Source organism: Geotrypetes seraphini, chromosome 7 (assembly GCF_902459505.1).
Source record: "Geotrypetes seraphini chromosome 7, aGeoSer1.1, whole genome shotgun sequence".
Classification (NCBI taxonomy): Eukaryota; Metazoa; Chordata; class Amphibia; order Gymnophiona; family Dermophiidae; genus Geotrypetes; species Geotrypetes seraphini.
In genome coordinates, this window is record NC_047090.1 from 36,130,605 (window position 1) to 36,153,195 (window position 22,591).

Consider the following 22,591-nt stretch of genomic DNA (forward strand, 5'->3'; position numbering starts at 1 on the left):
ACGCCCATTACAGAATCGTGCTGAGCGGCGCCTAACTTAAAACTTGGGCGCCTGTAACGTAGACCAGAGTTTTAAAGGCCTACATTATAGGCCCCCTAATGAATATGCATGGAGCAGATTTGCATGCCTGTCACTTCCACTATATGCAAATTTATCTCATGCATATTCATTAGGGCTAGCCTGAAAACCCGATTGGCCTGGTGGTACGCCAGGACAGGGTTGGGAACCACTGCTTTAGAGAATCGCGCCTAGCGGCACCCAAGTCTTTCTCAACTCCTAGACACGCCTACTTTGGTGTTAGGCATCAATCGGCGCCATGTGATAGACGCCTATCTTTTGTAGAATTGCGCCTAAGAAGATGGACGCTTATCTCCCAGTTAGAATTTTTCTTTACAATTACAAGCTTGTTAAAGCTCATTATTGAAGACAATTTACTAATTAACCCCCCCCTTTTACGAACTCATAGCGTGGGGTTTTAGCGCTGGCGTCGGCGCAAACTGCTCTGACGCTCATAGAATTCCTATGAGCGTTGGAGCAGTTACCGCTGCTGCCAGCACTAAAACCTGCGCTATGCGTTTGTAAAAGCGGGGGTAAGTTGGGCACCCAATTTTAGGTGCCTTTTATAGAATTTTTCTCTAGGTGCCTAACTTAAGCGCAGGTATTTAAGTCAAGAAAACCCTGGAATTAATAGGGTGCACCTAAAGTTAGTAGGCCTAGCAACGCTTAAGCATGATTCTATAATGGGCTTCTAAATTTTATAGATCACGCTTAGCGTCACACTAATTTATTTATTTCATTCAATTTTCTATACTGTTCTCTCCAGGGAGCTCAAAATAGTTTTCATGAATTTATTCAGGTACTTTAGCATTTTTCCATCTGTCCTGGTGGGCTCACAATCTGTCTAATGTACCTGGGGCATTGGGTGGATTAACGGCCTCTTTTACAAAGCTGCGCTAGCGGCCCCGAAGCCCATAGAGATTTAAAGGGCTTTGGGGCTGTTGCCATGCGGCTTTGTAAAAGAGGCCGTAAGTGACTTGCCCAGGGTCACAAGGAGCAGTGTGGGTTTAACCACTGCACCACTCTAGAAATCAAAATGTAATGAAAGTGAGCCAAGTATAGGACAATCAAGCCATTGTGACATCACTGATGAGGTTGGCTCTTTGGCATTGGTGGATTGAGGCATTATGATGTCACAATCCCAGCTCTGCCTATTAGAGGCAGAAATGTTTCACACTATTATTTAGTCAATTTTCTACTCTGTTCTCTCAGGGGAACTCAGAACAGTTTACATGGATGTATTCAGATACTCAAGCATTTTTCCCTGTCTGTCCTGGTGGACTCACAATCTATCTAATGTCCCTGGGGCAATGGGGGGGATTAAGTGACTTGCCCAGGGTCACAAGGAGCAGTTTGCTACAGCTGTAGCTTTAACCACTGCGCCACACTCTCCCCTGGGTTTTTTTAGGTGACATATATATAGAATTAGGCCCCTGGTGTTTCTAGACTACATATAAATTGACAATGCTTTTCCTTCGTTTCACAGGCAACAGAACAGTTCCAGAGCTATCCTGTGTGGGGAATCATTGTCTGTATATCTTTAATCATCTTAGCAATATTGCCTGTCCCCATCGTCTTTGTGGTCCGCTTGTGTAACCTCATGGAAGATGGCTCTGGAAGCTTGGCCTCTGTGTCCTACAAGAGAGGTCGCATCATCAAGGAAACGTCCAATTTAGAGGGAGATGATGCCAGCCTGATTCATGGGAAGATTTCCAGTGAGCTGCCTTCTCCTAATCTTGGAACCAACATTTACCGCAAACAGACTGAATCCCCAGATTTGAGAGTGGATACTGCTCCCAACGGCCGCTATGGCATCGGATATCTCATGGCAGATATGGCAGACATGCCCGAATCAGACTTATAGCTACAATGCAAAACTAACTCCTATGTCCATAGTGCTGAATACTGACTATGATAATGGTAACAATTAACAACATTGTCTGGCGTGTGATCAGTGTTACTCTGGAGCCAGAGACTCTTAACAATTAAAAAACCGATAGAATTCTTTATTAGAAAGTGTCGGCAATGCACTTTGAACAATACGATTTAATGGCATGCCCTTTTTTCTGGTTTTCTTTCAATCTCATGATCAATTAAGTTATTGCTTTCCAGTTCTAGTTGGGTTGGGTACACTTACATATTGAGAGAAAGTTCAGATCCAAGTTGGGTCTATCAAGGAACAGAGATTTATGTATTCTGACTGGCGGTCTGAATCCTATTTCCACAATAACTCCAGTTTTTTTCTTAATCTATATAAAAAAAAACAATATAAGACTTGCAGATTGCTATGGCCTCATGTTGAGGGGTATACATGAACATTTCAACCAAATTTATTCAAAGGTCTTTGTGCATTCTAAACTTGTAGAGGAATAACCTTGAGAAATCAAGCCCTCTCAGGTATCCTAATTATGTAGCATTTTCTTCTGATACCCAATTCACTATGGCTTTTTGCCAATCTGTGTCTATACTAGTAGTGTAGCCCGAGGTGAATTTCTGGGTGGGTCCAGGAGTAGACTGGGTAGATCTGTGCATTTCTTCTCCATCCCCCTCCACTAGTGTTGAAAATACCTTAGCTCATAGGGATCTCCAAGCTCCATCAACCAAAGACTTTCAACCAAAGACATCAGAACCCCACCCCCCAGGTCATGTGACACAGGGGAAGTAAATGGCGGCCTTCCATCTGCTGACACTTGTATCCCTGAGAATATTCAAATCATGTGCATGAACAGATGTTGGCAGATGGAAACTTCCCTCATGTTGACAAGACCCGGAGCTTCTGGCAGAGGAAGTCTTTAGCTGATGGGACTTGGAGATCCCTACCAGTTACACTGAAGATACAGGCTACAGTTGGGTGGGCACTTGCCTGCCAGGCTTAACCATGGCTACAGGCAAACAGTGGAGATCTCCAGAAACACAGGTGACATGACACACACATGTTTCAGCCCAAAGGGCCTGCCTCAGGAGTTTACAAATTATTGACACATACACACACACACACACACACATATAAAATATTACAAATAACCAATATATCTATTGATAAAAAAACAACCAACATGTTGATGAAATACTAGACCGTTCCAAGGCCATTCTGGATTCTGAAAATGGCGACTATGTGTTTTGTGAAGACAAAACAAAGAAGAATCCAACAGGTCTGCAGTGAAGGCCATGCAACAAAATCAAAAGAAGGACTGAGGATGATGTACAGGATTCATGAATTTTATTGAAGTCGGTAAAACGCCGCTTTCCCAAAGGATGGTTCTCATTGGTTTTAAAAAGGTTCCATTGCATTTGGCACACCAGGAATCACTACTGCGGCTTTGTCAAAGGGGTCCACATCCACAGAATGAAGAGCACGAGAAGGAGTATAAAGAAATGCTAAAGAGGAAACGAAAGAATGTTATGTCCAACTATATAACCCCATAAGGTTCTTGGTTTGTGAAACACTGAACATCTTGGACCCCTGAGGAAGAAGTGTCATTCGAAACACGGACCGTGTCGGTTTCTAACCAATGAGAATCATCCTTCGGAAAGCAACGTTTTCTAGACTTCTGTAACATTCCTGAATCCTGTACATCTTCTCTGCAGTCCTTCTTTTGGTTTTAGCCAAGTGTTTTGTGGAACAAAGGGTATCCTTTTACTAAGCTTCGGAAAAAATAGACCTCTATCATATCTAGCCGCTTTAGCCATTCCTTATCGTGCTTTTGTGTAGGGTTTTCTGCTCACTAAAGCCATTTTCACCACAACTGGACATGGCCTTTTTCTATTTTTTTTTGTACTATCAGCCATGTGCTAGTGTTTCCACACTGCCACCCATTTTTGAGGTGGTTAGGGTTCACATGCTCGTCCTGTGTTAACCAGTTAGAGCACAGTAATGTAATCAAACTAAGGAGGGACACAACAGGCGCTAAGAAATCAAGCGTGCTCTAACCACATTAGCGCACACAAAACGTTAAGATGCCCATAGGAATATAATGATCGTGTTTAGCGCATGCTAATGCAAGTAGCGCGTGCTAAATCACTTATCACCCATTGACGAATTCCCCCCTATCTGCTTAGTGCAGAAACACCCATTCTCTACCCCCCAACACACACCTCCAAGAAATATTGAAAATATTAATGCGCAGTTAGCCTGTGCACATTTGACGCTTAACCGCAGGAAGCCAGAGAGCTACCCATGGTACACCGTTTTAAGTTGCATTAGGCGCGTGTTAGCATCTAACACAGCTTAGCCCAAGGGCCCTAAAGTGACAAATTGGATTTTCAGGGTGAAAATGCAGATTCAGTATTTCTTTTTCTATGCTGTGTTGCCCAAGACTCTCTTGATCTGTATCGTGATCACGGTTACATGTAGAATAGAGAATGACACGGTGACAAAATTCATTACCGTTCCCGTCCCCGTGGATAACTGCGGGAAACCATCTTCATGTCAATCTTTAAGGAAAAAGGGAAGAATCAGAGTATGAATGGCCACAACCACTGCCCCGCAAGCTTTGCTTTGAAGAATGCTGGTGTAGAAGGACTGAGGTTGAAACAGACACTACAGAATGACAGTCTCTGGTATCCTGAGCAGATATTGTGATGTCATAATGCCTCATTCCACCAGTGCCTAAGAGCCAATCACATCAGTGATGTCACAATGGCTTCATTATCCTTGGCTCCCATAAGAATCAGAGTATGAATGGCCACAACCTCTGACCCGCAAGCTTTGCTTTGAAGAATGCTGGTGTAGAAGGACTGAGATTGAAATAGACACTAGAAAATGACATGGGATTATTTCCCGCGGTTATCCACGGGAACGGTGATGAATTTTGTCACCGTATCATTCTCTAATGTAGAATATTTATGTAAAATATTTGCACTGTAAATAGATGAATTTAGTATGCACTGATTTCAAAACTTGAAACAAGATAGAATTTCCTAAACTTGACCTTTTTTTTTCTGCTTCTATTTTAGGCAATAAGAATGGCCCCCTTTTTTTTACAAAGCCACGGTGGAGGTTTCTACCGCGGGCCAGCAAGGTAAATGCTTCGATGCTCTTAGGAAATCTACTGGCGTCGGACCGCTTACCTCGCCGGCCTGCGGTAGAAACCTCTACCATGACTTTGTAAAAGCCAGCAAATTTTTTTTTTTAAATAAATGGTTAAGACTCATAATGTCTTTAATCCGAATGTATAAATAAAAAAGTGAATATGTATTTTATTTTATGTGCCTGATTTCCTTCACTTTTGAAAAACCATGCTACTTTACTGAAGAGAGGCTACAGGACGTATAGCTGAAAAGCGTCTACAGTTACAGCTAGATTTACTAACATGCGCTGATACCACTGGCCTGCATTATTATACTGCAATTAGGGTTACCAGGCATCTGGATTTCCCTGGACATTTCCTCCTTTTCAAGGACACGTCCAGGGCTCTGGACGGCTTTTCCAAACCGGCACTTGGTCCGGGTTTTGAAAAGCTTCCTTGAAATCGCGTCGGGCAGGAAGGCATCCACGCACGCCTGGATGTCCTCCTGCCCGATGAGAGCAGGCACCGGGGAATGGGGCTTGTGTAGGATTGGGGGTGGGGCTGGGGTGTAACGGGGTAGGGATGGATGCAACAGGGCGGGCCTGGGGGGCGGGTCTAGGAGTCTGGATTTTACTAAAGTAAAATCTGGTAACCCCAACTGCAATGGAAACTATTTTCTTTTCTTTTTTTCAAATGTGTATCTTTATTGAAGGTTTTTCTTTAACAAAATACTATCATTGAAATTGCAAACAATATTTCCTCCTCTCATGATCCACTTCCCCCCTCCGCTTCTCCATATCTCTTTTCCAATACCCGTCTAACTTGGCCCATTTTTCCACTTCTTGATTATGTCTCTGATGTCTAATATCGGTTCATAGTCATTCGCGCGCGAGACATCAGCGCGCCGACATTGGAACGCAGACAATTTGGCGCAAGACACCAGCGCGCTGCAGGAAACCTTACTTTTAAAAGAGCTCCGACGCGGGGTATCAGTGGGGAACCCCCCAGTTTTCTTCATACTCTTCGTGCTGCTGTTGGGGTGGGGGATGAGGGGTGCAACCCACCACATTATAGAGAAAACTGAACTTTTTCTGATTTTTTAGGAAAAAGTTCAGTTTTCTCTGTAATGTGGGGGGTTGCACCCCACACCCCTCCCAACAGCAGCGTGAAGAGTATGAAGTAAAGTGTGGGGGGTTGCCCCCCACCCCACAGTCAGAGTTCTTTAAAAGTAAGTTTTTCCGCGGCGCGCTAGTGTCTTGCGCCAAATTGTCTGCGCTCCGATATCAGCACGCCGATGTCTCCCGCGCTTTTGTCCCGTCACCCTAATATCAGTCAATCGCTCCTTCCTCGCTATGTAGTCCAACCGCTCCTTCCATTGAGGCAGCATTTGAACTTCTACTTGTTTTCAGCAACTTGCTAAAACACTTTGGGCTCCGCGCTAAACGAAACACACTAACACAAGCTCTATGGAGGCATTAGCGTCTAGCGCACGCGGCATTGTAGCTCTAAAACCGCTAGCGCACCTCAGTAAAAGGATCTCTTTGTGTAGCCAATAATGCCCCAGTCCACCAGTCTTTTCTCTCCCCTACTAAGTGTAAGGGGCAACAATCCCATGAGACAAACTATTGCCCTGTAAATTTGTAGAAATCTTCCCCCTAGGGTTACCCGATTTAACTTGCCTCCAACCCTGATTGAGGCCTCTGGTTTAGCAAATCTGTCCCTCTAGGTCCGTGTGTCTCAAACATTTGTAGCTCTAGCACACTAAACGGAGCAAATGTTTTTTTCTGGCACATTATAACTGAAATTATAAAATTGCAAAACCAACAAAAAAAAATTTAAATTTGAGAATTATTTCAAGTTTTTAAAGCTATGTCTGAGGAATTGTAAAAGCGGTGAAACTAAAGTAGAGAGAACAGAATTTAATTAATGCCAAGACTGTGCTTGTTTTTGACCAAATTAACTCAAAACTCGGCTCGACAATCGACAAGCACTATCTGCAATCATTCTCTCTCTTTTTTTTTTTTCCAGTTTAATTTCCGTCATAGCTGAAAATCCAAGTTCGCAAAGATCAGAAGATCCAAACGGTTAACAAAGCCTTGATTGCTTTGTTGCTCAAGTTAGGATAGGATAGCTACTGCTTTAAAGAAAAAAAAAAAAATTTACTTGCCGTTAGTTTTCAAGGACTAATCACGTCAAAGAATGATGCTTGTCTGGGCAGTTGTATCCTTACGCACACAAAATACTCATAGCATTGACAGACACTTGCGTACGCGACACATGTCATCTATTCTAGGGTATACGTATGAAGGGAATGAAAAATAAAGTAAAATTCTGGAATCTCTGGTGACACACCCAGAATCTCTTTGAGGCACTGCTCTAGGTGTAAGCCTTGGATTTACTAAAAGGTACTACCATACACTTTAATACTTGTTAAAGTTAACTTGGTTTTCTTGACCTTTGCCTGTATTTCCTGGTTCTGTTCTAGCTTCTGTTTTGTAAACCACATAGAACGGGGCGATTGCAGAAGAGAATTTTCACTGCTCCAGCAGAAAATCCTTTTGTCCTGAACAGGAATTTCTGGCTTATCAGCAGAATTTGGGGTTTTCCTCTCTGCTTCTTTGGACAACATGAATCCAGTCTAGTCACTCTAGCTTGAATCTGGTCTATATGGTAGAAGCTTACCTCCAGATTCGATATACTGTACAGTGCCTAAAATTGCTTGCCCAAATTTGGGCATGCTTCTGTGATGCATTTGCAAATAAATTGGATAATGAGCTCTGAACCATCAATAATTCGGTGCTAATAATCAAACATTGATATTAATTGGTTCTCATTAAAATTTGTGCATGCATCTGGATGTGTGCTGTTCTAGCTCCCATGGTGCATATCTCAGAAGGGGTGTGGCCATGGACTTGGGGGCATTCTGAAAAGTTGCACACAGAATTACAGAATACTGCCTAACCGCGCCTAACTTGGGCATGGGCATTTATACCAGATTTCACCAGGTGTAAGTCTGGCACCCATAAGTTAGGCAGGGTTAGGGTTAGGGTTAGGGTTACATTTCCATGTAAATGTGTCATTAGATACCGTTCTTTTAAATATGTGTTTGTAGAACCTGCTCACTTGATTACTTTCCTCTCTCTGAAGCATCTTGAGTGTGGAATACCATCTGTATCCAAGTGATAAATAGCTCTGCCTCTGCTTCAACAACAGATTAAGTGAATTTCTTGTAAAGTTATTCTTTAAACTTAACCAGTGGCGTACCAAGGGGGGGTGGGGGGGGGCGGTGCGCCCCGGGTGCCAGCCCTAAGGGGGTGCTCCCGGCCTTGCCGTTCAGTCCCCCCCACCCCCGAAGTACCGCTCGCCCCACTGACCTTCCTGCACCACCTGTGAAGCAGCCGCAGCAGGATCGCGAAGTCAGCGTCAGCGATCCCTGCGCTGCTTCCTGCGCCACGGTCCCGCCCCTCCTCTGACGTCAGAGGAGGGGCGGAATCGCGGCGCAGGAAGCAGCGCCTAAGCAGCGCAGGGATCGCTGACGCTGACTTCGCGATCCTGCTGCGGGCTGCTTCACAGGTGGTGCAGGAAGGTCAGTGGGACGAGCGGTCCTTCGGGGGTGGGGGGGACTGAACGGCAAGGCCGGGAGCACCCCCTTAGGGCTGGCACCCGGGGCGCACCCCCCCCGCCCCCCCCCTTGGTACGCCACTGGTTAAGTTTAAAGAATAACTTTACAAGAAATTCACTTAATCTGTTGTTGAAGCAGAGGCAGAGCTATTTATCACTTGGATACAGATGGTATTCCACACTCAAGATGCTTCAGAGAGAGGAAAGTAATCAAGTGAGCAGGTTCTACAAACACATATTTAAAAGAACGGTATCTAATGACACATTTACATGGAAATCTAAGAAAGAAAAAAGCTCCTATCTGAGTCACGCCTGGTTTCAACATTAGAAATTCCCTTCTTCTCTTCTGAGTCTCCCTCGAGACATCGGGAAATATCTGAATATGGAAACCCAGGAAGTCCTTAGATCTATTTTTAAAGAAAAGTTTAAGGATCCAGTCTCTATCTGGAGCCAAAGTTGCAGTCAGTAAGAGGGTGGCTGGAGTAGCCACTTCTCTGTCTGATTGTTCCAATAAGGTAGAAACATCCAAGGGAACTTCCTGAGATTTTCCTTCATCTTCTTTCTTTTGAGGATCCTGATTTCTTGTAGGTAAATAATATACCCTTGTAAGAGGTGGTAAAGAATTCTCAGGTATTGTTAGAATCTCCAGAAAGTAGCGTTTTATCATTTCTTGTGGAGAAATTGATGAAATTTTTGGAAAATTAATTAAGCGCAAGTTATTAGCCCAAGTCTTATTTTCAAGAACTTCTAATTTTCTTTTCATAATTAAATTGTCTTTGACAAGTAAATCTTGATTACCTTTAATTATTGTAAGATCCTTATTTTCTTCTTGAATATCGGACTTCAACAGTACAATGTCTTGCTTTAAAGACTTAATTTCTTCTTTCTGGTTTTTTATTTCTTGGTCCAAATTTTTTATTTGCGGATTAAGGGAATTTCCTAAATTAGAGACTAAATCCCAGAGAGAGTCTAAAGTGACTTCAGGGGGCTTAGACTAAACTAAACTAAACTAAACCTTGGGTTTGTATACCGCACCATCTCCATAGTTGTGGAGCTCGGCACGGTTTACAGGAATTGTAATGAGAAAGGAACTCCATGGAAGGGCTAGATGAAGATCAGAGGGGAGAAGAAAGTTAGAGGGCTAGGATGTCAGAAGAAGGGGGAGTGTTAGGTTTTGGAGAAGAGCCAGGTTTTCAGATGTTTATGGAAGGGTTGAAGAGCACTCAGGTTTAGAAGAGGGGAGGTAAGGTTGTTCCAGGAAAAATAAAAGTTACTTGTGCCATTAATGGTTGTTCAATCGATTGATTTACCTCTATGAGGTCCTGGACTTCTTTAGCCAATGTTGTCCCAGTCATTGGTTCTTTCCAGAGGGAAGAATCACTCTGGGCTGTTCCTTGTAGTGAGCCCTCCAACAAACTGGCCTCTCGAGGAGAGAACACTTCCTCTTCGGGTGTGCACTCTTCTCGTGGTGAGCTGGCTCCCAGCGGCAGTGGCTGAAGAGGAGGCGTCCTTACGTCGGGGCTCAGCGTGACATCGAGCCCTTGGGTAGACCCCGCAGCACTACTCTCTGCCGGGGCTCCCAGCGGGCGACTTCCCGACGAATCCTGCTCGCTCAGAAGGCACCGAAAGATGTCATCCACAGCAGGCAACAGGGTTACCGAGCGTCGGGAGGCTCCACAGACACTTCTGCCCCTTCTTTTCAGCATTCTTCCCACAGGTAAAGGAGACTATCGGCGGCGTCCTCACAGCAAACAGATAGCGGCGGCCATCTTGGATCCACATGAACACCCCTACATTTTCAATTGTGAGGAATAGGCATGCTCTATAGGACTCCAGGGAACCCGCCTGTCTCCAATAATTGCAAATACATTGTTGAAATATCACCCCTTATTGGTAGCAATGAAGTTGGAGGACGTCCGCTCAGCTTAGCATGAACAGTGGTGCTTAGTGCAGAATTTTATGGGTGCTTAGGTTTCAGTGAATTTTGAAGACTTAGATGCTTCTGATTACTTGGGCTATGCTGAACTCTCTTTTAAGAGCAGTAAAGTGGCTGACACTTGTGCAAATAAGGGGCCTTCATCTATTTATTCTAGCATTTAGTAATTCATTTGTGCATTAACGGTGCTGAGGTGAGCAAAATCTCACTTTCACCTTCTCTGCTTTGATTTCTCTTGTTATTCAAATTCAAGTTGCATAAGAATGCATTATTCCTAAAAATATCAATTATGCCTGTTTTAGGAAAGGGAAAAAAAGTATGTTCGGTCTTGTACTGTAAATGCAAAGAGGGCCATTTTAGATAGAACATCTAAGTCCAACTTTGGACGTTTCCTGCAAGATGACCAAAAGTTGGTGCAGAGAAATGTCCATTTTAAAAACCACTAGACGTCCATCTTTTTTTGTGTGAAAATTACTAACTTAACCCCCCCTATTATTAAACCACGATAGCAGTTATTTGTGCAGAGAGCCATGCTGAATGCGCTGCTCCCGATGCTCATAGGGTTCCTATGAGCGTTGGGAGCAACGCGGAGCCTTCAGCATGACTCCCTGCGCTAATAACTGCTATTGTGGTTTAGTAAAAGGGGGGGGATGTCTTGGCTGTCCAAGCTTAGGACGTCTAACTTTTTAGGCCTTTTTGACCACAAAAACATCCAAGGTCAAAACGTCCAAACCCAAGTCATTTGGGCATGGGGGTGGGGCACTACACTGGCCACACAGCCATACCAGCAGAGCAGTGGGGCACTTAAGAGGGCACTGTTGTGAACTTCACATAAAGGATATCAGGTACACATTTCACCATAACCCCCTTATTATGTATGGTGAGCCCTCCAAAACTCCCCCCAAATCCACTATACCCACCAATCTACTATTCCAATAGCCCTTATGCAGTGTTCTCCCCAGGGCCTTTCAGCCGGGCGCTGCGCCCGGCTGATTTAGATGACCGCCCAGCTAATCCTGCTGCTGCTGCCACCGATGCTCTTTCCCGGGCTGACTCGCCGCCGAAAATTTTGTTTGACGCCTGCCTTTTTTTTTTTTTTTTTTGCCAGCATGCTTTTACTTGCTTCGGGCCTTCCTGTTGCTGGGTCCTACCTAATTTCTGTTTCTGTGAAGACAGGACCCGGCAGCGAGGAAGGCCCGAAGCAAGTAAAAGCAGTAAGTTGTAAGCTTCCCTCCGGGGCTCTGTGTGCATGCCGGCTTCCCTTCTCTTCCCTCCCCCCCCCACGGTTTCGGAGAGAAGGGAAGCCAGCAGCACACAGAGCCCCGGAGGGAAGCTTACAACTTACTGCTTTTACTTGCTTCGGGCCTTCCTCGCTGCCGGGTTCTGCCTTCACGGAAACAGAAAGTAGGCAGGACCCGGCAAAGAGGAAGGCCCGAAGCAAGTAAAAGCAGCAAGTTGTAAGCTTCCCTCCATCGCTGATCTATGAAAGATAGGTCAGCGATGGAGGGAAGCTTACAACTTGCCTAGCGACTACCGGGTTTGTGAGCTGGGAAGGATGGGAAGAGAAATGCTGTTGCTGCACCGAATAGGGGAGGGGAGGGGGAAGAAAAATATTCTGCTGCTGCATCCATTTGGGGGGGAAGGGAAGAGAAATGTTGCTGCTGACCCAATTTTTTTTGGGGGGGAGGGGGAAGAGAAAAGCTGGTGCACCCAATTGGGGGGGGAAGAGAAAAGCTGCTGCTGCACCCAATTGGGGAGGGGAAGAAAAGTGCTGCAGCAGCACCCAATTGGGGAGGGGGGAGGGGAAGAGAAGTGCTGCAGCAGCACCCAATTGGGGAGGGGGAGGGGGATGAGAAGTGCTGCTGCAGCAGCACCTAATTGGGGAGAGAGAGGGGAGAAGGAAGATTAGGGAAGGGAGAGGAGAGGCATGAGATGCCAAGACCATGGGAGGGAGGGAAAGGAAAGGAGCTACCAGACCATGGGGGGGGGGAGAGATATCTTAGGATATCTGCACCTTAGGATATCTGCACGTGGCACTTTGTTTTATATAACTGTTTAAAAGTTTTAACGTTTGCTTTTAAGTTTTCATTTGTTTTACTTTAATTTTACCTCTTTTACAGTCTGTCATCTGACCTTTGCCGCCGCACAGCGGCGGCACGTTGTGGACTCCGCCCCTTTCAAACCCCGGTACATGGCATTTAAACACAGCTGTCTTGCGACGCACGCCGCAAAGGCGCGCGCCTTTGGTGCGCGCCAAAGGAGTGCACCTAAGGAGCAGGTCCTGCTCCTTATTGTGCTCCTTTGTGCGCGACCAAATAAATATATACCAAACTACTTATCTATATTAGGTAAATTCATATTAAAAGTATATTTACTTTCCTTTTTAATAATTAATATACTTTCAATTTTCTTTTTAATCACACCAAGTAGTTCTTTTCCGAGTTCCTTCTCCGTCCACCCCAAAATGGATAAGTTATCTTACGAAATTCCAGTTAAATTTGGTCACAGACCTCCCAAATCCTATTACTCAACGTTCACTAATAATACTTCACTGCCTTCCCAGGATTCAAATTTAATAAAAATTGAAACTATAAACCATGCAAAATCAGATCAAATAAAAATAGGGTTAATAAATGTACGCTCATTAAAAAGCAAACATCATTTGGTGAAAGATCTTATTACACAATCATCTTATAAAATACTATGTTTGGTAGAAACTTGGCTCACTGAGGGGGAGGAAGCTTACCTTTCTTACGCTTGCCCCCCAGGTTTTTCCTTCATCTTTAATCATCGCCTTCAGAAACGGGAAGGAGGTTTAGCAGTTATTTTTCAAGACTCATTAGTGATAAGATTAGATTCATCCCCCATAAACACCCCAATTGAATTTCTTCAATTTTCTCTAAGGACTAAACCTAAATTAGATATTTTTCTAATCTATCTCCCACCACCAGTCAATAGTAATAATTTATTCTATTTACAATCACTGCTTTTTGATTTTGGGTCATCTACCTCCAATCCCCTGGTCTTAGGAGATTTTAATATTCATTTCGAGGATTTAAACAATAACTATACTAAAGACATTTTTTCTCATCTTAGATTGTTAGATTTATCTCCACTATTTTCAGTTCCAACACATATAGCTGGTCATACAATCGATATGATCTTAACTTCTACATCTTCATCAAATAAATCTCACTTTCAATTCCATTCCTCACAGACAGTACCCTGGTCTGATCACTATCTAATATCAATAACTTTCACAGCAGTACCATCGAAACCAAATAAAATTTCCCAAATTAGACAATTTAAAGACTTTAGGAAACTATCAGTCGAATCCATCTCATCAAATCTTTGCCTAGATTTTGGAGATTTAGAATCAACCACTATAGAAGACCTTTTACATAAATGGCAGAATGCTACCCAGCTCCTAATTGATAAACTAGCCTCAACTCAAACAAAATATATCTCATCACGTCAGAAAATTAATCCATGGTTTAATTCAGAACTAGACCTAATTAAAAAACAACTTCGTTCGTTGGAACGAAAATGGAGAAAAGACAAAAATCATTCAAATTTTTCAAAATTTAAAGACCATGCAACATACTACAAAGAAAAAATAATTCATGCAAAATCGAAATATTACTCAAAGCAAATTATCCAGGCCAAGAATACTACCGTACTATATAATATTTTAAAATCAATTAATCAGCAATCCAAAAACCTTTCACATGACATTAAACCTCTTCCAACCGCACAAGAATTAGCAGACAGTTTCGTTGATAAAATTAAAAAAATCAGAAATAATTTCACATTACAACAACAATCTGCAATTACATCAGAGCATGAATCTAATTCATCACTTACTTCAAAATGCTCTCATTTTAACATTCCCAGTCTTAAAGAATTAGAAATGGTTATTAAAACCATCAATCATAAAGGAACATTCAATGAATCAATTTCCCCTACTATCCTCAAGAAATACTTTTCAATATTTGGTCCCTACATACATACTTTAATCAACATTAGTCTACAACAAAGTCAAGTACCACCAGCCTGGAAAAAATCTACTATACGCCCAGTTCTTAAAGATCAAAAAATAGGTTCCGATATAAAAACTAATTATAGGCCAATTGCTAATATTCCGTACTTAGCTAAAATAACTGAAAAAATCATTTTTAACCAAATATCTGAATACATTGAAAAAACCAATGTATTGCATCCAAATCAAACAGGATTCAGACAAAATCATTCTACAGAACACTCTCTAATTGGTATGACAACATCTATATTATATCATTTAGATCACCATACATCCGTAATTTTGATTTCTCTTGATCTATCGTCTGCCTTTGACACTATTGATCACAGTCTTTTAATAAATAGGCTTCAATCAATCGGTTTAACTGATCAAGTTCTGCTTTGGTTCCAGTCTTACCTCGATAACCGTTCATCGAATGTCTCTTTTAACGATGCCACCTCAAATAGTTATTCATTGCCTTATGGAATCCCCCAAGGATCAATACTTTCGCCTATCTTATTTAATATTTTCCTAGCCCCTCTGATGACATTGTGTCAATCCATTGGATTTACAGTATTTGCCTACGCAGACGATATACAACTATTACATCCAATCAACACCAAAAATCCTCAAGAAATAGCAGTAATAAATAATAAACTGGATCAAATTCATTATTGGCTCGAAACTAATAAACTAGCTTTAAATATTCAGAAAACCAACGTTATGCTCTTTCCATGGAAAGATTGTGAAACACTTTTCTTTCCTATCTCTATTAAAGGCATTTCCCTGCAGATGGCCAAAAATATTAGGATTCTAGGAGTAATATTTGATAATAAATTATCTTTCCACGATCACATAGGCCAAGTGGTTAAATCTACTTTTTACAGACTCCGCCAGATCCGATCTGTATCAAAATTTTTATGTGCACAATCTTTGAACATCTTACTTCATTCTCTTTTAATCTCTAAAATTGATTACTGTAATGCCTTATTTATAGGATTGCCACAAAAAGAGCTTAGGCGTTTACAAATAATTCAGAACGCCTCCATTAAAATTATTTATAAAGCCAAAAAATTTGATCATGTTTCACCATTACTCAAGAAGGCACACTGGCTTCCAGTAGCACACCGCATTATATATAAACAATGCTTACTTACCTTTAAAGCTTTAGAATTCAAAACTCCTGCCTTTATTTTTAGAGTCTTAATACCTTATACTACCTCTAGATCTCTCAGATCACAAGATCAACATCTATTAGCTATCCCTTCATTAAAAGTTATTAACACAAGGCGCAATACAATCTTTTCTATAACAGCCCCTCAGTCCTGGAATGATCTCCCACTCTATTTAAGACAAGAAAAAAACTTAGACAAATTTAAGACCAAATTAAAAGTTTTCTATTTACAGATGCTTTTAATGATTAAAATCTTCTGCATTGCCAATCTAATTTTCTTCGTTAATCGTCAGTGTCTCCCTTCCTAATGTACTTCCCTTGAATTATTGAATTTAACAATGAATGTAACATTAAATAACTTCCCTTTTGTTTTATTGTTATACGTATAAATATCTCACCTAAATGTACTGATATCTGTTTAAATAAGTTTACTTTTTTACCCAAATTATTGTATGTCTAAATTATATGTTACCTAAATTTTAGAACAATTTGTACATCGCCTAGAATTTTGAATAGGCGATAAATCAAACTATTTAATAAACTTGGAAAACTTGGAAACTTGGATGTCAGCGCATATGGGGGAGGAGGGAGATGCTAGGGCATGGGGAAGAGAAGGGAAGGAGATAGAGATGCCAGACCATGGGGTGGAGTGGTAAGAAAGGAAGGAAAGGAGAAGAGAGAGATGCCAGAGCATAGGGGAGGGGTGAAACTGAAATGAATCATGTACAAAGGAGAGAAAGGGCACAGGATATACAGTTTATTGAAGGGACATAGAAAGAGGGAAGATGCCATATACAACAGAAAAAGGGAGGACACTGGATGGAAAGGGCAGAGAGGGTGGACAGAGAATGCAAGGGGCAGAGAGAGGGTGGACAGTAGATGGAAGGGGTAGAGAGAGAGAGGGCAGAGGCTGGGTGGAAGGGGTAAAGAGAGGACAGATGTTGCATGGAAGGGAGCGAGGATAAACGCTGAAGAGAAGATAATTAAAGCAGAAACAACAAAAGGTAGAAAAATTTTTTGTTGTTGTTGCTTTACGTAGAATCAAGTATGTAACTGTATTAATTAAAGTTTATAAATAGGAAATTGAAATAAGGCAGTTTTTTTGGGACTAAACCCCTTTCCTCAGGTCAGGACAGGATACCATAACAGCAGGGGTGCCCAAATGGTCGATCGCGATCAACCAGTAGATCACAAAGGCAATGTGAGTCGATTGCTTTGCCTTTGCAATCTTTTTCTTCCTGCCTCTCCGAGCCAGGCCAGGCGCCAGACTCACAAGACTTCACCTCTGACGTCAATTCTGACGTCAGTGAGGTAGTTCTGGGCCAGCCAATCGCTGCCTGGCTGGCCTGGAACTTCCTCTCCAACGTTAGAATTGACGTCAGAGGTAAAGTCTTGTGAGTCCGGCACTTGTACATGCCTGGCCTAGCTCAGGGAAGCAGCAGGGAGAAATCGGCGTGGTGGCTTAGGGGGTAGGGAAAGAATGGGGGAAGCGGATAAATCGGCATGATGGCTTGGGGGGGACAGGGGGACAGAGAAAGAAAGGCAGAAATAAAGAGGGGGCAGGGGGAGAGAGAAAGAAAGGCAGAAATAAAGAGGGGGCAGGGGGAAAGAGAAACAGGTAGTCAGGGGGGAGAGAGAAAGAGAGACAGAAAGAAAAGGGAAGTGGCAGAAATAAATAAATATTGGATTTACAGTCAGAAGAAGGAAGTGCAACCAGAGACTTATGAAATCACCAGACAAAAAGATAGGAAAAATGATTTTATTTTCAATTTAGTGATCAAAATGTGTCCATTTTGAGAATTTATATCTGCTGTCTATATTTTGCACTATGGCCCACTTATACTAAACCGCAATAGCGGTTTTTAGCGCAGGGAGCCTATGAGCATCGAGAGCAGTGCAGGGCATTCAACACATCTCCCTGCGCTAAAAACCGCTATTGTGGTTTAGTAAAAAGGGAGGGGGTATATTTGTTTATTTTTGTACAGTTGTTCCTGAGGTGACATTACATAAAGTCATCTGCCTTGACCTCTTTGAAAACTCGCGGAATATAAATGATAATTAACATTTTCTCTGCGTACAGTGTGCTTTGTGTTTTTTAAAATTTTATTGTTGGTAGATCATTTTGACTTGGTTATTTTAAAAGTAGCTCGCAAGCCCAAAAAGTGTTGGCTCTCCTGCTGTAGAGCCATTCTTGTATGACTGGATGAGCTATATTTATCTTTTTTTTTTAGTTGTTTAAATTCATGCAGAAATAAATGGCTAAATTGAACCTAATGACTTCATTAACGCCTTTCCATTTTTTAAACCTCTATACCAGGGGTCTCAAAGTCCCTCCTTGAGGGCTGCAATCCAGTCGGGTTTTCAGGATTTCCCCAATGAATATGCATGAGATCTATGTGCATGCACTGCTTTCAATGCATATTCATTGGGGAAATCCTGAAAACCCAACTGGATTGTGGCCCTCAAGGAGGGACTTTGAGATCCCTGCTCTATACCATTTGAAAGAGGGCAAATATCTAATTATTCCCTTCTAGCATTGGATGCTTCTTAAATTAAGTAAAAATATTCTGGCACAAGTGTCAAACCTTAAAAAAGGAAGTCGTATAGAGCATTGGAAAATAATAATAATTAACTAATAAAAATAGTACACATTTAGGGCTTCTTTTACTAAGTTGCGAAAATAGTTTTAGCATGTGCTTAGCGCACACAGAATTACCACACGCGCTAGACGCTAATGCCAGCATTGAGCTGGCATTAGTTTTCCCGTGTAGCGCAGGAGTTTGCGTGTGCTAAAAATGTTAGCGCACCTTAGTAAAAGAGGGGCTTAATTTTCCCCACCACCAAATTTTCCCATTGCGCCCCACCCGGCTACTTTTTCATGCCACCCGGCTGGAAAAAATGTCTGGGGAGAACACTGCTTATGGCTCCAGGTGGCACCTATATAGCAGCATAGTAGGATTTTGATGGGCTCACACTTTCCACCATAAATGTATTGGATAGAATGGGATATGGGCCTGGGTCCCTCTCTCAATGGTTCACTTCACTACCCAACAGGCAAGTCTACACACCTGCTTGCTGCTCTATTTATTTAATTATTTATTTCAATTCCTATTCCGTTCTCCCAGAAGCTCAGAACAGGTTACAAGTAGACATTCACAATCTCCAGCTTCCCCATACCAGATACTGCTGTTCTAGAGGCAGGAATTAGGAAAGGAATGGAAAACAAAGATGAAACTGTCATAATGCCCTTGTATCGCTCTATGGTACAGCCACACCTTGAACACTGCGTGCAGTTCTGGTCGCCGTATCTCAAAAAAGATATAGCGGAATTGGAAAAGGTACAGAGAAGGGCGACGAAAACAATAAAAGGGATGGGATGATTTCCCTATGAAGAAAGGCTAAAGTGGCTGGAGCTCTTCAGCTTGGAAAAGAGATGGTTCAAGGGTAATATGAAAGATCTATAAAATAATGAGTGGAGTGGAAAGGATAGATGTGAATTTTTTGTTTACTCTTTCCAAAAATACTAGGACTAGGGGTGTGTGCGATAAAGCTACCAAGTAGTAGATTTAAAACAAACTGGAGAAAATATTTCTTCACATGTGTAATTAAACTCTGGAATTTGTTGCTAGAGAACTTGGTGAAATCAATTAGCTTAATGGGGTTTAAAAAAGGTTTGGATAATTTCCTAAAAGAAAAGTCCATAGGCCATTATTGAGATGGCTTGGGGAAATCCACTGCTTAAGCAGCATAAAATCTGTTTTACTATTTGGGATCTAACTAGGTATTTGGGACCTGGATAGGCCACTGTTGGAAACAGAATACTGGGCTTGATGGACCTTCTGTCTGTCCCAGTATGGCAATTCTTATGTTCTTAAGTATGTACTGTTTTATTCAGATCTTTGGGGGGTGATAGGGTTCAGTGACCACTGGGGGAGTGTTGAGGGTGTCATATCTTCATGCATCCAGCGATCATCTGGTCAGATTAGGTACCTTTATGGCACTTAGACGCTTTTACAACAGGTCCAGCTCTGGATGTCTAAATCGTGTCCTGGACGTTTTGTGAAATGTTTGTTTATTGCCGCAAGAAATCCAAGTGTTAAACACACCCAAATCCCACCCATAACACACCTCCAATATGACCTCTTGAACTTTGGATGCATGGTGGCTAAGAAGCCTAGCAAGACATCCAGAAAATCGACTTTGAAAATCGGCACTGGACATCCTAGCAATTAGGATATCCGAGTGCTGGTTAATGCCGGCTCTCGGATTACTTTTTTTTTTTTTTAAGCCCTATAATCTTTATTTGGTGATGAAAAGGAAAATGCCAAGTATACTGCTATGGGTGCAATTCTGCTTTGCTGTCACTAGATGGTGCCAGTGTGTTGAAGACTTGTATCTTGCACTACAAGTGGACAAGTGATGTTTCAACTGGAGTAAATAAATCCATCTTTAAAACACAGACATTTCATGGAAAATAAACCACATAGAGAGCTTGCTTTGGAAAGAATTGCCTTTTATAATTTTCACCAGGAAGATTGCTTTATATATAGTCAGATATGGAGGAGATAAATACATATTTCAGTTGGTCATCAACAGCAACGTTTAATATATATTTTTTTATGGCCACATAGGGATCAGTTTTCAACAGGGACAGCAAGCAGTTTAAATGGTGGCACAAGCTTGTAAATTAGTACAATTAGTATATTCAGGACTGCTGTATGGAAATAACCCAAAATTGTGTTGTTTATCCTGAGTCATTAATGGGGGAATTCCCGAAAAAGCTCTAAGATCCAAAATTCTGTAAATGGCACCGCTGGTTAGCTGACATAGGAAACAGGAGAATCACCTCCATGAGTCAGTACCAAACACACAAACAGTAGAGATTCCCAAAGATCCAGATGTGCTGATATGTTTCAAAACTCTGCTTCATTTAAGGTTATCAGATTTTCCTGAAGGAAAATCTGGACTCATGGCCCCGCCGTGTCCTGCCTATTTCATGCCCCATTCAGCCCCCAGATGGCATCCACGCATGCACTGATGCAACACAATGATGTCATGCACACGCGTGTGCGACGTTGCCGCGCATGTGCAGATGCCCCTTCCCGACGCGATTTTGACAGGAAGCTTTTCAAAATGATATACAGTGGTACCTTGGATTACGAGCATAATCCGTTCCAGGAGCATGCTCGTAATCCAAAATGCTCGTTTATCAAAGTGAGTTTCCCTATAGGAAATAATGGAAACTCGCTTTGATGCGTTCCCCCCCCCCCCCACCGAGAACCAGCATTGCTCCCCCCGAAGGCCCCCCTGCGATCCGGCACCCCACCCCCCCGACATGATTGGGCACCTCCCCGCCGCTTCTTACCCGCAAAGCAAGTTGGCCCAGAGTGCTTTTATGCCTCGAGGCGGTATTTAGACGTCTTGAAGGACCCCAGGTAGGTAGTTAATCACCGAGAGGCTTGTACCCTCCCAGTTACTTCAATTCCAGCAAATCCCCGTTCCCGTGTTATGCTCTGTTTCCACCTTGTCTTTCAGATCCCCGCTACAAATCCCGCTGCTTCCTTTCTCCAGGGTCCTGCTCTCTTCTGGCGCAAAAGTCTTCCAAATCTCCTTCAGCCTGCCTTCTCTGACACAACTTCCTGTTTCCGACAAGGCTGGACGTATCCGATGGAGAGACAGTGAATCTGAGGGGATGGTGCGCTGGAGAAGGAAAGTTGCAGGGCTGGTGGAGGGCGATCTCAGGTATTAGTTTGACGGGAGGAGGAGGATGGGAGGTGGGCAAGCGGCTTTGAGAGAGAGGGGGAGACATGTTGGACCGGGGAGGGAAGCGTGGTCCTTGAATGGTGTGAACAGATGTTTTTGGAGTGGTATAGCTGATGTCTTTTATTGTTGTTGTAAGAAGAGTCAGAGGGGTGCCGGATCGTGGTGGTGGGGTGCCCAATTGCGTCGGGGGGGGGGGAGGGGGGGCGGCGGATCGCGTAGCTCTCGAGACGTCGGGAAAAATTCTAATCAAGTCTCTACAAAATTTTGTCAATCTATTTTTAAAGTAAAGTTTCATTATTAACATTTTATCTATCTCACTCATGCTTGTTATTACCATAGTGGACCTACTCTGGATCACATCCTGGCTATCCTCCAATCAAAGAAGCTTTTCAAAACCTGGACAAAGTGCCGGGTTTTGAAAAGCCATCCGAACATGCTCTCTAAAAAGAGGGCATTTCCGGGTTAATCCGGACATCTGGTATCCAGTGGCGTACCTAGGGGGGGGCGGGGGGGGGCGGGCCGCCCCGGGTACCAGCCCTAAGGGGGTGTTCCCGGCCTTGCCGTTCAGTCCCCCGCCACCCCCGAAGGACCGCTCGCCCCCCTGGCCTCCCCGCACCACCTATGAACAGCCGCAGCAGGATCGCGAAGTCAGCGTCAGCATCCCTGCGCTGCTTCCTACGACGCGATCCCGCCCCTCCTCTGACGTCAGAGGAGGGGCGGGACCGTGGCGCAGGAAGCAGCAGGGATCGCTGACGCTGACTTCGCGTTCCTGCTGCGGCTGTTCATAGGTGGTGCGGGGAGGCCAGGGGGGCGAGCGGTCCTTCGGGGGTGGCGGGGGACTGAACGGCAAGGCCGGGAACACCCCCTTAGGGCTGGTACCCGACGCTGACTTCGCGATCCTGCTGCGGCTGTTCATAGGTGGTGCGGGGAGGCCAGGGGGGCGAGCGGTCCTTCGGGGTGGGTCGGGGCATCAGGCCTTCAGGGTGGGGCGGGCGGGCAGGCAAGCAGGCTTT

The 22,591-nt window shown here is 43.3% G+C and overlaps 1 protein-coding gene across 2 annotated transcripts in view; it reads left to right on the forward strand.

Annotated features, from left to right (window-relative positions):
* The window catches only part of SLC6A15 (solute carrier family 6 member 15), a 132,371-nt gene extending 128,209 nt beyond the window's left edge, over positions 1-4,162 (forward strand). For both annotated transcript variants that reach the window (XM_033951661.1, XM_033951660.1), the window contains exon 12: positions 1,544-4,162. In XM_033951661.1, coding sequence (XP_033807552.1) covers positions 1,544-1,921 — 378 coding nt within the window. In that variant the 3' untranslated portion in view covers positions 1,922-4,162. The remainder of the gene's footprint in view (positions 1-1,543) is intronic.
* The last annotated feature ends 18,429 nt before the right edge of the window (positions 4,163-22,591 follow it).